The sequence below is a fragment of the Chiloscyllium plagiosum genome, unplaced genomic scaffold (assembly GCF_037043375.1).
Source record: "Chiloscyllium plagiosum isolate Xiang-an unplaced genomic scaffold, Cpla_swu_hap1 HiC_scaffold_25, whole genome shotgun sequence".
Classification (NCBI taxonomy): domain Eukaryota; kingdom Metazoa; phylum Chordata; class Chondrichthyes; order Orectolobiformes; family Hemiscylliidae; genus Chiloscyllium; species Chiloscyllium plagiosum.
Window position 1 is genome coordinate 10,184,182 of NW_028270163.1, and position 16,333 is coordinate 10,200,514.

The 16,333-nt window shown below is 41.9% G+C and overlaps 1 protein-coding gene across 2 annotated transcripts in view; it reads right to left on the bottom strand.

Annotated features, from left to right (window-relative positions):
* The window catches only part of fdxr (ferredoxin reductase), a 31,486-nt gene extending 16,021 nt beyond the window's left edge, over positions 1-15,465 (bottom strand). Inside the window, exons 1-8 of one of the 2 annotated variants that reach the window (XM_088000448.1) lie at positions 15,362-15,465; positions 12,992-13,089; positions 9,119-9,214; positions 8,028-8,150; positions 7,668-7,781; positions 4,144-4,245; positions 3,540-3,647; positions 1,932-2,016 (exon numbers count right to left, since the gene is read on the bottom strand). In XM_088000448.1, the coding sequence (XP_087856574.1) occupies positions 1,932-2,016; positions 3,540-3,647; positions 4,144-4,245; positions 7,668-7,781; positions 8,028-8,150; positions 9,119-9,214; positions 12,992-13,089; positions 15,362-15,422 (787 nt within the window). In that variant the 5' untranslated portion in view covers positions 15,423-15,465. The other variant, XM_043714399.2, reaches the window with a different exon arrangement.
* Positions 15,466-16,333: the final 868 nt, after the last annotated feature.

Below are 16,333 nucleotides of genomic sequence, written 5' to 3' on the forward strand. Positions count from 1 at the left end.
CCAATTAAATAATGACTGGTAGTTAATTTGTCACTACTTTCAGCCTTCTAATAATAGTTAATCTTTGCTTAGATTTAAACCAGGCAGGTTGATTATAATTGGTCAAAGCAGATACAATAGCAACATTTAAGAGGCAGCTTGACAGATCTTATGCCCGAAACATAGATTCTCCTGCTCCTCGGACTCTGCCTGACCAGTTGGGCTTTTCCAGCACCGCACTCTCTACTCTGATCTCCAGCATCTGCAGTCCTCACTTTCTCCCAGATATATTAATAAGCAAATAATATAAAGGTAAGAAAGGTTTTTAGTTTTGAAAGGCATCATGTGTCAGCGCAGTCAGATTCATACAGCATGGAAACAAATCCTTCAGTCCAACCCATCCTTGCCAACCAGACATCTCAATTTGATCCAGTCCCATTTGCCAACATTTGGTCCATTTCCCCCAAACCCTTCCTATTCATTTACCCATCCAAGTGCATTTTAAATGCTGTACTTATACCAGCCTCCACCACTTCCTCTGGCAGCTCGTTCCATATATGCACCACCCTCTGTGTGAAAAAGTTACCCCTTAGTTCCTTTTTAAAATCTTTTCCCCTCTCACCTTAAACCTATGCCCCCCCATTTTGGACACACCCATCCTAGCAGAAAGGGAGGACTGCAGATGATGGAGATTCAAAGTTGAAAAAGTGTGGCATTGGGAAAACACAGCAGGTCAGGCAGCATCTAAGGAGAGTCAACATTTCAGGCATAAACTATTCATCTAGTAAACAGACTTTGGCTATTCATCCTGTCCATGCCCCTCATGATTTTCATAAACCTCTAAAAAGGTCATTCCTCAACATCCGATGCTCCAGGAGAGAAAATAAAAGTCCCAGCCTATTCAGCTTCTCCCTAGAGCTCAAACTTTCCAGTCCTGGCAATATGCTTGTAAATCCTTTCTGCACCCTCTCAAATTTAACGTCTATCCTGTTCTTCTGCAGTACTGTTCTTTGTATGCACATTATCCTGTGCAGCAAGTATGTATTGTTTGGCTGGAGTGTTCACATTTTTTGGTCGGGGCTACAACATTTTGTTTGCTGGCATTATTACTGCAAAGTTTCATTCAACCATAGACAGTATTGCATGGGTTGATATTATGTACATATACCTAACACTAATTAATGTATGATCAAAGGAATTAGACACACCTAGCACACTTAAGTGCACACAGACTCCTACCAGTGAACTTTTTCTTATTGCAATTTTAGTGCAGGTTGTTTAGTTTCCATCTGGTTTTTTTTGATCTGGTAACAATGTTAACAAACAAACTGATTCAGTTTATAGACCTTGAAAATATTGCTTAAAGTTAAGGAGTTTAAGACAAAGGGTCAAAATTCAAGGACTTTAAAGCTCATTGAACCCAAATGAGCAGATGTTGCAAGTGTGTCATGTAAAATTAAGTGGTTTAATACAAGTGTTTTAGGGATTCCTGGGGCATTAAAGAACTTCTACTGAACCTTTTCACTTGGCCTGCACATTTGTCAAAATAAAATACCCGCAAAAGGTGAATTCTCCTTTCTTCTCATGAAGAATTAGTACAGCGAACTTCAACACTTGGCAGGGTGGTGTAGCCCGCTTTCTATTTATATGTTTGGGTTTCCTTTGGAAATAAATATAAATAGAAAGCAGGCTACACCATCAGTGCTTCATTCAGAGGCTCACTGACAATGTTACCTAGTATGGTGACAAAACTTCTGAAAACGAACCTTCCAGCTCAGCGAGCAAACCTACATCCTGAAAACATTAATTTTTAATTCTGGGCAAAAATGTACTTGAGAAAGGTAAAACCTTATCCACACTTCAACTTAACAAAATGCTTTGAAAGCTTAAAAACATTAGGGATGGAAGTAGATAGCCAAAGGAGTGCCAACATAAAAATATTGTAGTTTTACCTTTAACAGCCTGCTTGAGCCCCATGAAGTCACTGGGATTGAGCAATGGACGAGTATCAGGCAAATTAATCATCTCACGCAATTCCTTAAGAGAAATAAAAGAATGCAACAACTTTATTTTCAGCCCATAGAGCACTCTATCAAGAGTCCTTTTGAGGATTAAAACAGCATAGTTAATGATGAATGAGAATTTTTAAGCAGGAAATGAAAGACAGAACGTTTTGAATTTCCTGAAGACATTTGATAAGGTGCCACATGGGAAGTTATTGCACAAGATAAGAGTTTCTGGAAATGGAGGCAACGTGTTAGCATTGGATTGGTTAACACACAGGAGAGAGAGAGAGAGTCGGGACTAATAAGTCTTTTTCAGGTTGGAAAGATGCAATGGTGGAGTGCCACAAGGATGAGTCATGGGGCCTCAATGATTTGCTATCTACACAGGGATTCCCAATTTAAGATTGCTCTTGCTTAAGAGCACAGTTATATATATGGGGCATTAATAATTTTAAAAAGATCCAACAGATAAAATGTCCTTGTACTTATGGAATAGCTATTTTATTGTCATGCATTCTCCTCCGACTTGTATGCAAAACAACTTGCAAATGGACTCAAGCACAAAACCTGTTTGCAATCTGGGACTGTCCGTATTGATGTCTTGCAGGAGGGGAACAGAGTGTAATGGATCAAACTTGATAATACAAAATTAGGTGGGATGGCATATTGTAAAGATGATTAAAGGAATCTGCAAGGGGATAAGCAGAGTAAGTGGGCAAAAACTTAGCAGATAGTTTCATGTTGGAAGGTGTGTGAGGTCATACACTTTAGCAGAAAGAATCAAAGGCAAACTATTATAAAACTGGAGACAGACTCAAAACAATGCAGTAGAGGGAGATCAAAGTGTTATTTTGAATCAAAAGCAATGTGCAGCAAATAATTAAGATAACAAATGAAAATTCTGGTCTTCATTGCTAGGTTAGAATTTTAAAGCAAAATTCTTCTTTCAACTGGAGGGGCCTATGGTGAGATGACACAATGTGGGAGTTGAGGCCTGGGGCAGATAAGCCATCATTTAGTTGAATGGTAGGGTTAGCTCGAGGAACTGAATGGCCTACTCCTGATCCTATGTTCTTATAGACAGAATACAGTGAAGATATGGAAAGCTCCTCTAATTTCAATTAGAACAAATTAGCACTGGTAACAAAAGAAATTGGAAGAACTTTTGACCCAAAGTCAAGGGCATCTCCAAGTTTCACCACTACTGAAGAAAGAAAGGGAAACCGCTAAGCTATTGCAACTCAAATTTCACTCTAGCAACTCAAAAGCCTCTAAAAATACTCTGGACGGCAAGTGTGGTTATCTTTGTCTGGGTAGTGATCATCAATATAAACGCAAGTGAACTGGCTATGCTGTAAAACACAACACACGGTTCCTCATCTTCTTGTCGTCAGCACAAATTAAAATAAAAGTTAATTATGAAACACTGGTAGGTTTGTGGACAACAGCGTCAGTTATTTGAACAGACAAGGCTTACCAGGCTGCAAGTAAAAGCATGCTTACACAAGGCATTTATACTGTAATGAAACATGCTAACTTTATAAAGTACCATACCTTTATGGTAAAGGCAACCTGGAGGGGTCCTCGTCGCCCAACTAGTAATACCCGCTTCACCTTACTAGTTGCTATAGCCTCCAACGCATGACCAGCAATATCAGTTTTCTGTAAATACATAGAATATATGTAACATATTTATATTTATTTTACACACACTCCACAAAAATTACAGTTAGAATATTCTGAAGAGGAATACTACTTAAAGCTTTGGGAGAACTTTGTCTAATTCACTCTGTATAAAAAAATATTTGCATACATTGCACATATGAATTCAACGCATTGCAATTTCATCCTCCCACCAGCTTTCATTTTCCAGCTGCTCAGTTGAAAACATCCCCAAACCACTATTTCTCTGCTCCCCAAACCAAATCTATTTTTACAACACACCCAAGGTTCTATTTAGGCAAACACACTAAGTTGATGGCTAGGTACGAATAAATATGGTGGACAGAGAATCAAAACTAGCCACTGGTTTCCTTTTATGTAGGAGGACTCAAGCAGTATCAAGGAATTTAAATATTCTCTACAAAACCCTGCCTTTTGATTAATCATTTCTTAATTGTCACAAACAGGATAACATTTAAGACAGGAATTCACAAACCTTAAGTACATCAATGGGAGACAAGAGAATCCTGGCCACATCCAATGCCACATTTCCATGTCCCAGGATGACTGCTGTCTCACTGCTCAATTCAGGATTCAGCTTCAAAAGAATGTATGATAAGATTTTAACTTCTTGTATTTGAAAAGCAATCTCCTTAAGTAATACTAACTCAACACCCAACAGGTGGAATAAAAACAAATAACTATGCATGCTGGAAGTCTGAAACAAAAACAAAAATTGCTGGAGAAACTCAGCATCTGTAGAGAGAGAAAAACAGAGTCAACATGTGAGTCCACTGACACTTCTTCACAACTGATAGTAGCTAGAAAGAGGCAGTAGATATACTGACTGGGGAGGTCGCACAAAGAGAAGGACACACACACATACAGAGAAAAGGTTGCATGACAGTATAAAAATTGAAAGTATTGCAGAGGTTGTAAATCAGAAACAAAAACAGAAACTGCTGGAAAATCTCAACAGATTTGGCAGCATATGTGGAGAGAAATCAGAGTTAGTGTTTCGGGTTCAGTGACCCTTCCTCAAAAGATGTCAGTATGTTAGGGAGAAGGGAAAGCCAATAATGGAAACAATAAGTAAGTGAAAATGGTTTGGGTGTGCTGAAAATAGCTCATGTCATGACAGGGGTGTGGGGATGGGCAAGATACACGGATACGGATGTTCAAGTTGTAAAATTATTGAATTGATATACAGTCCTGAAGGGTGCAGGATCCCCAAGTGGAAATGGAGACACTGTTTTTTCAGTTTGTACAGAGTCTTGCTGGAACATCGTAGCAGGTCCAAGACAGAAATGTTGACCAGGGAACAAAGTGTATGTTGAGGTGGCAGGTATCTGGAAACTCGTGTTTTTTTTGCAGACAGACCATTAAGTGATTGCTTTGCAGAACACCAATGTGCGTTTTGTCTCCCAATGTTCAAGAGATCACATTGCAAGCAGTGAATACAGCAGACTAGATTGAGTGAAATGCAGGTAAATCGCTTCTTCACCTGGAAGGTGTGTTTAAAAGTCTTAGATTGTGAGGGAGGAAGGTGGTAAACAGGTCGGTGTTGCACCTTCTGTAGTTTCATGGGAAGGTGCCATGGGAGTTGTTGGGAGCAGAGAGGAGTGGACCAGCGTGTTCTGGAGGAAATGGTTCTTGTGGAATGCTGACAAGCAATTGATGGGTAATGTATCTGGTGGTGACATCCCACTGGATGGGACAGAAATGGGTGGTGTAAAAATCCACAAACAGGACTACCTGTGCAGGCTAATTGGTTCTGCCTGTCCCTGCCTCACATGAACATCCCTTTTCCTACTTTGATGCAATTATTTCCTCCCCTTGTCCAATCCCTTCCCACTGTATCCATGATTCTTCTAACCCTACATGTCCCCATTCACCACCACCACCCTCTGCTTAGGCAAACTCACCCTCATTTTGAACAACCTCCCCTTGAACTCCTCTTGCTTTCTTCAGATCAAAATGCGTGGCCCTGGCTACTCCCTTTGGCCCCAGTTATGCCCATCTTTGTGGGGTACATGGAACATGTCTGCCTTTTCCCTCCACCAAGGATACCCCACTATCGTGGTTGACAGGGCCCTTAGCCATGCCCAACCGATTACCTTCACTCCTTCCCTTCTCTCTCAAACATCAACAGGGACTCTCCTGGTGTTCCCTTTCCATCCCACCAGATCCACATCCAAAGGATCATAAGCCATCATTTCTATCACCTCTAGATACATTCCACTCCCCTCCTTTGTCAGCATTTTTCAAGGACCATTCTCTCCAGGACACTGACCCACTTCCCGACATCACAGAAATTATGACACCTGCCTATTCAATACCTCCCAAGGGGCCAGACATACCAGGTAAGCCAGTGATTTACCTGTAATGTGCTCAACATAATCCACTGCATTCTCCACATAGGGGAGACAGAACACAACTAGGCAACCACTTTGCAGTGAGCATGTAAGTGTTTTGCAAAAAAAAAAAAAATGAGCCCAAGCTTCCAGTGCCTATCACTTCAACAGACCACCATGTCCCTGGCCAACATTCCTATCTTGGGCCTGCTGCAGTGTTCTAATGAGACTCAGCACAAGCTCATTTTCGGTTTGGGGACCCAGTTGCCTTTGAGACTCAATATCTGGTTCCAATTTTTAGGTTTAGGTTTTGAATACCCATATCTTTTATACTTATACTTTTTGTACATAGTTCATGTCACAACAGTGTGGGCTATTTTCAGATATTTATTGTCCCCATTATCAACTTTTCTTCTTGGGTTATAGTCATTTATCCTTTTTTTGTCTAACCGTCACTGTCTTTCTCTGCTCCATCTCCACCTATCCACTGAGTTCTCCCCAATCCATTTTCAGCATATACTGACACCACCTTTTCCTAGTTACTATCAGTTCTGAAGACTTGAAACATTAACTCTGCTTTCTCTCCACAGGAGGCTGCCACATGTACAGAGTTTCTCTAACCATTTCTGTTTTCCGATCCACCTTCTGGAAAAATGGATAACAATGCAGCTGAAGAAAACTTTGGTCAAAGTTAAATTCCTCAAAAAGTTGCAATTTCCAATTCTAGACTGCCTTTCTTCCAAAGACAAACCTATAATTCAACAGTATCCCTCCTGTACAGACAGATCAGACAACACCAAACAGAAAAAAAAAACATTTCTACGTCAACACAAGGATGACGGCTGGGTTGAAAGTGATATTAGCAACAGGTTTCAAGTTTACAAAATTAACATTGGACAATGGCAAACCTGAGCAAGAGCGCTATGTGGAAGTACATGACTTTCCAGACCTCTGATTTTATTTGATGTCAGCCACTGACCAGGAGGATAGTTAAATAATTGGATTTTACACAAATCTTCATTTAAAACAACCCATAAAAATTTATTTCATTCATGGCCCTTATCAATGTCCATTTCTCAAATAGCCTTGTTCAATTTCTTCACGTTTAACAGCTACTGCAATTGCATATGTAAGAAATCAAATATTTCCACTGCCTCAGACAGCACTGGTCTCCAATAAAGGAAATCATGCTTCGAAAACTTTATAATGAGTGCACACTGGGCTTTATATAGTTTTTCGGATTTCCTTCAAAACTAATTAGTCACTGGGGTGCATTAACCTTCCAAACAGCCATATCTGATTGACATTCATTCAGAGCCAGCTAAATGCTCAAACAATGAGAATTCTGAGAAATATAAAGTGGCCATTAAGTTGCCCCATTATTAAAGATCACCAATCTTGTTGGATTCTCTCAGTAGTTTCAACTGACAAGCCAATTCTATTTTGGTTTTCCAAATAAAGCAGGGAGGGAACCCATATAATTATTTAAAATTTGGTTAAAAAAAAAAGCTCGAATTCCTGCCAACTAATTTTAGTTATCACCTAGCTTCAACTACCTTGCAAATTTTGTTATTAAAAAAAAGAACCAGAAAAATACCCTCCAACAATTAGAGATAGTGATCATCAGCATATTGAGATATAATGTAGTCTTGCCAGTTAAACTTACATCTTTGTTTTCAGGTAAACCGTTGTACCAGCCTACAAATGTTCTTGCAGAATAGACACCTAGTAGATTCTTTCCAGGAATGTCAAGTGTTCGATTAGTTTCAGCTCCATAGGTCTGTCATGGCAAAATTTTTTTTAAACTAGCATATAATAAAATGTTTGCATCTTTATGCTAAAATAACAAGTACAAAGGCTTAATATTGAAAAAAAACCTAATAACTGAACTGCAATGGTTGAAATCTAAAGAAATAAAAGTGACAGCCGTACATCAAGGATCAGTATTCAGAATTAGTGTAGACAAGATGTTTTATATTGTATGTCAGGAGACTGACGAATATTCAACAATTTAATACCTTCTTACCAGTACCAGTGCATGGTATGCTTGTTTCAGTTCTTCTATGCTTACATCCTTTCCAACAGTAACATTGCCATAAAATGAGCAGCGGTCATGATGTGCTGTCTGGGTAAATGCATTGATGACATTCTGCAGGGTGGGAAATATTATGAACACACTGATCACTAAATGTGGGCCATAAAAGGAATATTCAAGTAGCACAAAAAAAGTTAGGTTATGATATTTTCATATTTGTGCATCGGTGTCTTAGATTTTGAAAGAATAGAGGTAAGAACGGCACAGATGTTTAATGATCAACATTCACAGGTCTTCATTAATAATTCAAGAAACTTGCCACCTTCTGTACTGCATTTGGTGCTCACTCCAATCAATTGCAGGCAACTTACTGCACCACACATTTTAAAATGAATTCCAAAAAAGTCCTTGAAACAAAAGGTAAACTTTTCTAGATTTATTTTACTAAAATATTATAGGTAGACATCTGCAAATCACTATTTATAACCTTGCAGATTACATTTGTGAGCAGTTTTGACCAGAGGTGTAAGGTTTCAGCATTGGATAATGTCACAACGCTTGCGTGTACCACTAAATCATAACAAGCTCAAAAGATAAAACGTTCAAATGATAAAACTAACTTCTAGTCATAAAAAGGTTTATCTTGCAGTATATAAGCAATACCAGGAAGGTATATATGGAGAGCAGATAAATGAATTCAATAACCTAAGGCAACATTTCATATATAGGGACTGCATCTTACCAAATTTGACACCAAGAAACAGCAAACATTACAGAATCATAATTAAGCCAGTATAAAAGTCAAAAAGAGGTAGAGACCCTCTTTAATTACACCAATAAATAGAAACAGAAACAGAATCAGAGTGGTCAGTCACCTTTATTTGACTTGGACACAAAACTACCTCAATTTGTTAGATATGTTGTTTCGAGCAATTTCAATTGTCTTATCTACATTTAATAAACCATGTTTCATTAAGTAATGGTTTTGAGTATATATCTAGACTTCAACGCTGCAAATTACTCCATGTACAATAAAGGGTGGCAGCAGGATCCTGTTCAATGCTAAACTGAACTGAACGAACCTTCACTTCTGGATGGTCAGGGGCAACACCAAATCTCACAAGGCCAAATGGGACAGGCAGTTTCTCATAGATGTCAACCACAGATGATTCATAGTACTGGAACACAAGAATAAAGATAGCAAATCATTTATAGTGACTGTCCCCCTCCACTCAAACAAATTATATATTGCAGCAATCTGATAAGAAAAAAAAACAGTAAAAAGTAAACTATACTAAATTACACACTTTCACCCTCAATACTTAGATAAAACTCCACCTTCTGATTTTAGGAAGTAAACACAAATGTTAAAGGCATCTAAATCCTGAAAGAAGCAATTATCAGAAACATTCAAGCCTTTCCCACAAAGCTGACAGAGGAAGATTCAGATCTGTATCTCAATTAAATAACAAGAACTATTAAAATCTCTGTTTGAATCCAACAGGGATTAAAGAAGAGACTGTCTGTGCACAGAACTTGAAGCTTATTCTTTATAAATGTGCTTACAATTTTGTCATGCAGACAGGCCCAGGCATATTTATCCAGTGCCAGTGTAAGGGAACAGAGTTAACTTGTAGATTTGGAGTCAAACCATTGGGTTAATAAACGCATTCCTTCAGCTTCACACAAATACAAGTCAGAATGAATTCCCCAAACTCTTTTACTCAATTATGTCATATAATCCTTTAGAAATAATTAGGAAGAGGCATTAATTATATTGTATTTAATTCATTAAAAATAGTCAACAGTAGATTACCCCCATTATTAATAATGGAATCATAAGAGTCAGAAAGATGAACAACATGGAAACAGACCCTTCAGTCCAACTCGTCCATGCTGACCAGATATCCCAACCCAATCTAGTCCCACCTGCCAGCACCCGGCCCATATCCCTCCAAACCCTTCCTATTCATATACCCATCCAAATGCCTCTTAAATGTTGCAATTGTACCAGCCTCCACCACATCCTCTGGCAGTTCATTCCATACACGTATCACCCCCTGCGAGAAAAAGTGGCCCCTTAGGTCTCTTTTATATATTTCCCCTCTCACCCTAAACCTATGCCCTCTCGTTCTGGACTCCCCTGCCCAAGGGAAAAGGCCTTGTCTGTTTATCCTATCCATGCCCTTTATGATTTTATACTAGGCATTTTAATCAATTCAAGCTAATAAATACAAAGCAATAGTGGCCTGTATATACAATCAAACAGCATTAATGTCAAATTCTCATTACTCCCTGCACAAATTCTAAAACCAATAGTGAAGGCAGCATTTGGTACACTTTCCTTTATTAGTCAGAGCAAAGAGTTGGGAGATCATGTTACGGCTGTACAGGTCATTGGGTGGCATGGTGGCTCAGTGGTTAGGGACCTGGATTCAATTCCAACCTCGGGTGATTGTCTGTGTGGAGTTTGCACGTTTTCCCAGTGTCTGAATGGGTTTCCTCCGAGTACTCTGGTTTCCTTCCACAAACCAAAGATGTGCAGGTTAGGTGAATTGGCCACGCTAAATTGACAATAGTGCAGGGATATATAGGTTAAATGCATTAGTCAAGGGTAAATGTAGGGTAATAGGGTAGGGGAACAGGTCTGGATGGTTTACTCTTCAGAAGGTGATATGGACTTGTTGGGCCAAAGGGCCTTTTTCCACACTGTAAATTCTATGATTACTGCATGCAATTCTGAGCTCCATGCTATAGGAACAATGTTGTGAAACTTGCAAGGGTTCAGAAAAGATTTATAAAGGATGTTACTATGGTTGGATAGTTTGAGCTATAAAGGAGAGGCCGAATAGGTTGGGGCTGTTTTCCCTGGAGCGTCGGAGACTGAAGGTGACATTGTAGAGGTTTATAAAATCATGAGAAGCATGGGGAGGGCGAGTAGACAAGGTCTTTTCTCTGGGGTGGGGGAGGACATAGGTTTAGGGTGAGGGGGGAAAGATTTAAATGGGACCTAAGGGGCAACATTTTCACACAGAGTGCATGTATGGAATGAACTGCTAGAGAAAATAACGGAGACTGGTACAATTACAGCATTTAAAAGGCATCTGGATGGGTATATGAAGGGTTTAGGGGGATATGGGCCATGTGCTGGCAAACGGGACGGAATTAGTTTAGGGCATCTGGTCGATATGGAGGAGTTGAATCCAAGGGTCTGTTTCTGTGCTGTATATCTCTATGACTCCATATTGTCACTTCATTTACAAACTGGAACCAAGCATAATTTAGTTGCTTTTTTTTTTTCAGGAAAACTGTGCCAATCTCTTCCTCAGAACCATAATTTCACCTCTCAGATGGCCATTCCACTCACTGACCCTGTGCCAGCTCAGTGTCAGTTATCTAATTAATCCCAGCCCCTTACTCTTTCCTTATGTTCCATAAATATATACCTTGTCATCGCTTTCACGCAGTGCATTCCAGATCACTAACTCTCTGCCAAAAATGTTCTGTCATTACAGGTCTAGTCCATTTACCTTCAATCTGTGACTACAGGTTCCCTATCTTCCTGCAAGTGAAAAGAAAAAATGCTATAACAAAATAATTTGTGATTTTATCTTCATCTAATCTCCTCTTTACATTCTCTAATCTAAAGAGAAGACCCTTGTCTTTATGTGAAGTCTCTTCACATAATTGAATTCCCACCACTCTGCCATTATTTGAATAACTCTTTCCAAAGGCTGAACGCATTCTCTAATTGTGCCCCAATCTCTTCTACCCTGCACTTCTGAATTTTCCATTCTGCATGCAAGCCATGATAGAAAACGTCAGTATGCTGTTAATAATCCTCTCCTCCCTCAATATGTACATATTGAGATTTCCATCAGACTGCGACCAGGACCAACAATCTTGGATGATTTTATTCTCTCCCCATTCCAGGTAGATCTGAGCCACTAAGGCCAACTATAAAAAACTACCGGTGCACAAGTGACAGGATCACTCCGCAGTTGCAACAGATTAAACCAAGGACATTTCCAATCTGAGAGATCGGTACAACATCGGATGACGCACCAACCATTAAGTCTCTGGTGAAAACCCATGTACAATACTTCCTAAATCAATAACTAGGAATAAAAGGGGTCATTCCGCTCTTCAAGGCTCCATAAATCACTCCATTTACTCAGCTCAATATCCTTTAAAAACACTGACTTAACAAGAGATTTATCAACCTTAGTTTTGAGAAGTTTCAACTGATCCCCAACCTCAGACGTTTTGAGGGCTATGCTATTCCAAGTTAGCATGGAACAATATTTTTGTGAAGATGTCGAGAGTAGGGAATTTGGAGAAAGCAAAGAATACAACTATTCTCACTTACCAGTTCCATCACTCTTCCAGTAAAATGTCCAAGACCCAACCGGTGGCACAGTGGTTAGCACTGCTGCCTCACAGCTCCAGAGACCTGGGTTCAATTCCTGCCTCAGGCGACTGACTGTGTGGAGTTTGCACGTTCGCCCCGTGTCTGCGTGGGTTTCCTCCAGGTGCTCTGGTTTCCTCCCACAGTCCAAAGATGTGCAGGTCAGGTGAATTGGCCATGCTAAATTGCCCGTAGTGTTAGGTAAAAGGGTAAATGTAGGGGGTATGGGTGGGTTGCGCTTCGGCGGGTCGGTGTGGACTTGTTGGGCCGAAGGGCCTGTTTCCACACTGTAAGTAATCTAATCTAATCTAATCTAATCTAATCCAATCCAACCATTCACAACCCCCTTGGTGTCCCACTGGTCTGGAGAGGAGCCTAATTCAAACCAGCCATTACTAATACCCTGTGAAATGTTATTATATGTTAAAAGATGCTACATATACACAAGCTGTTACCTAGTACTGTGTACTACACTAACTTGAAAATAAATGCATTATACAAAAATTTACCAAAAGCAGCTATAAGGGTTGCTTTTATGTGAGATTACCTTAAGCAGATGCTGGGCAGTGTAGAAACCTGCAGGACCACTACCAACAACACAAACTTTCAGCTGAGTATCTGCTCTGGAAGACAAGCCTTGGACTCCTGAATTGAAAACAAAGATTTACTTGACTGCATCAATTCACAGTGAATTCAAAAACAGTTTGCACTGCAAGAAACAGATTAAGTTAGCATGTTTAAGAAAAGCACAGCCATGTTACATATACATGTGCTTCATACTCAGAGTTAAATCTAGTTTAGGAAGATATAACAGTAAGACTTGATCAATACCCAGGTTTTGCTTGACATGTGTCAACTACCATTCACAAAAGTGACGAGCAACATCTAGGTTCAACAAAGAGCAAATCTAATTATTGCCCTTGAAATTCAAAGACATTACCATTGTTGAATTCCCAAGAACATTCTGGGGACAGGATTAACCACTGATACAGAACTGTACTAGGCATATGAATGCTGTGGCTAAGAATCCTTCAGCAAGTAACTCACCTAACTGCCCAAAGCCTGTCTACTATATGCAAATGCACATGTCAAAACAGTGTAATGATTTGGGGTCTTGGATTTAAATCCCACCTGCTTCCAACATGTCATAATACACCTCATCAGGTTAATAACAAAAAAGAACATAATGGAATGTTACCCTCTTGCTTGGATAAATGCAGCTGCGGCAACACTCAAGAAGCTCAATATAAAGCAGCTCAGTTGATTAGTGCCAGCACATCCATAATCTCCACCACTAACAGCAGCAATGTATATCATTTACACAGTTCACTTCAGAAATTCATCAGTGATCCTCAGACAGCACCTTCCAAACTCATGACAATTTCCAGATAGAAGGACGAGAGCAGCAGATGCCAGGGAATACCATTATCTGCAAGCTCACCTCCAAGCCACTGACCATCCTGACTTGGAAATACATCACTGCCCCTTCAGTGTGGCTGGGTCAAAATCCTGGAACTCCCTCCCTAACAACAGTGGGTCTACCTAAAGCATGTGGACTGCAGTAACTCAGGGAGGGCAGCTCAGCACTAGTTTCTCAAGGGCAAGTAGAGATGGGCAACAAACACTGGCTCAACAACCCACTGATCTTCTTTTAAAGCAAGGCAGGATCTTTGACAGCAGCAAAGAGAAATAAAGGAGGACATACTTCTACATCCACAAGAAGCTGAAAAGCAGACGGGGGCAATCAGACCCACAATACAAGTGAAAATCACAGACACACTTTAGGGCACAGTCAAGAGACAAAAGTTACAGCAAAGGCAAATTACAGCGGATTGCACAAGCCCCAAGAGGGAGGATGACCCTCCACACCAGCCTGTGTCCACCCCCCCCACCAGCCTGTGTCCACCCCCTCCTCCTCCACACCAGCCTGTGTCCACCCCCCCCTCCTCCACACCAGCCTGTGTCCACCCCCTCCTCCTCCACACCAGCCTGTGTCCACCCCCTCCTCCTCCACACCAGCCTGTGTCCACCCCCCCCTCCTCCACACCAGCCTGTGTCCACCCCCCCCTCCACACCAGCCTGTGTCCACCCCCCTCCACACCAGCCTGTGTCCACCCCCCCCCTCTCCACACCAGCCTGTGTCCACCCCCCCCCTCTCCACACCAGCCTGTGTCCACCCCCCCCTCTCCACACCAGCCTGTGTCCACCCCCCTCCACACCAGCCTGTGTCCACCCCCCCCCTCTCCACACCAGCCTGTGTCCACCCCCCCCCTCTCCACACCAGCCTGTGTCCACCCCCCCCTCTCCACACCAGCCTGTGTCCACCCCCCCCCCTCCTCCTCCACACCAGCCTGTGTCCACCCCCTCCTCCTCCACACCAGCCTGTGTCCACCCCCCCCTCCACACCAGCCTGTGTCCACCCCCCCCCTCTCCACACCAGCCTGTGTCCACCCCCCCCCTCCACACCAGCCTGTGTCCACCCCCCTCCACACCAGCCTGTGTCCACCCCCCCCCTCCACACCAGCCTGTGTCCACCCCACCCCCCTCTCCACACCAGCCTGTGTCCACCCCACCCCCCTCTCCACACCAGCCTGTGTCCACCCCACCCCCCTCTCCACACCAGCCTGTGTCCACCCCCCCCCCCTCCACACCAGCCTGTGTCCACCCCCCCCCCTCCACACCAGCCTGTGTCCACCCCCCCCCCTCTCCACACCAGCCTGTGTCCACCCCCCCCCTCCACACCAGCCTGTGTCCACCCCCCTCCACACCAGCCTGTGTCCACCCCCCCCCTCCACACCAGCCTGTGTCCACCCCACCCCCCTCTCCACACCAGCCTGTGTCCACCCCCCCCCCTCCACACCAGCCTGTGTCCACCCCGCTTCTCCTCTCTCCCTCCCTCCCGCCTCCATTAACTCACGGCAGGGCACTGCTGCAGTGTGACGGGCGACAGCAGCAGCCAACATCCCCACAGTTCTCATGGCTCCTCTCTCACCCTCAGGCCCCGCGTTCGGGGTTAGGGGCCAACCACCTGGTCACGTGCGCAGAGGAGGCGGGGACCGAAGATGGAGCCAATAGGAACCAGGCTTCCTCGAGCCTAACCACGCCCCTGCCGAGTTAAATATAAAACTGGTTCCTATTGGCTGCTGCGGTAGGCGAATATGAAACGTGGATTGTGATTGGCCAGTGCGTCTCTGCGTTGTTTTCCTCTTTAATAAGGAGAGATTGCATGGACGTTATTATGTAACATTTTACTTGGTACAAGCTGCACAGTTCACACCTGATGTATAAGTTAAATATTTTACTTGGTACATGTTGCACTGTTCACACCTGATGTATAAGTTAAATATTTTACTTGCATGTTGCACTGTTCACACCTGATGTATAAGTTAAATATTTTACTTGTTACATGCTGTACAGTTCACACCCAATGTATAAGTTTAATATTTTACTTAGTGCATGCTGCACAGTTCACACCTGATGTATAAGTTAAATATTTTACTTGGTACATGCTGTACAGTTCACACCTGATGTATAAGTTAAATATTTTACTTGGTGCATGCTGCACAGTTCACACCCAATGTATAAGTTTAATATTTTACTTGTTACATGCTGTACAGTTCACACCCAATGTATAAGTTTAATATTTTACTTAGTGCATGCTGCACAGTTCACACCTGATGTATAAGTTAAATATTTTACTTGGTGCATGCTGCACAGTTCACACCTGATGTATAAGTTAAATATTTTACTTGGTACATGCTGCACTGTTCACACCTGATGTATAAGTTAAATATTTTATTTGGTGCAGGCTGCACAGTTCACACCTGATGTATAATTTAAATATTTTACTTGCATGTTGCACTGTTCACACCTGATGTATAAGTTAAAT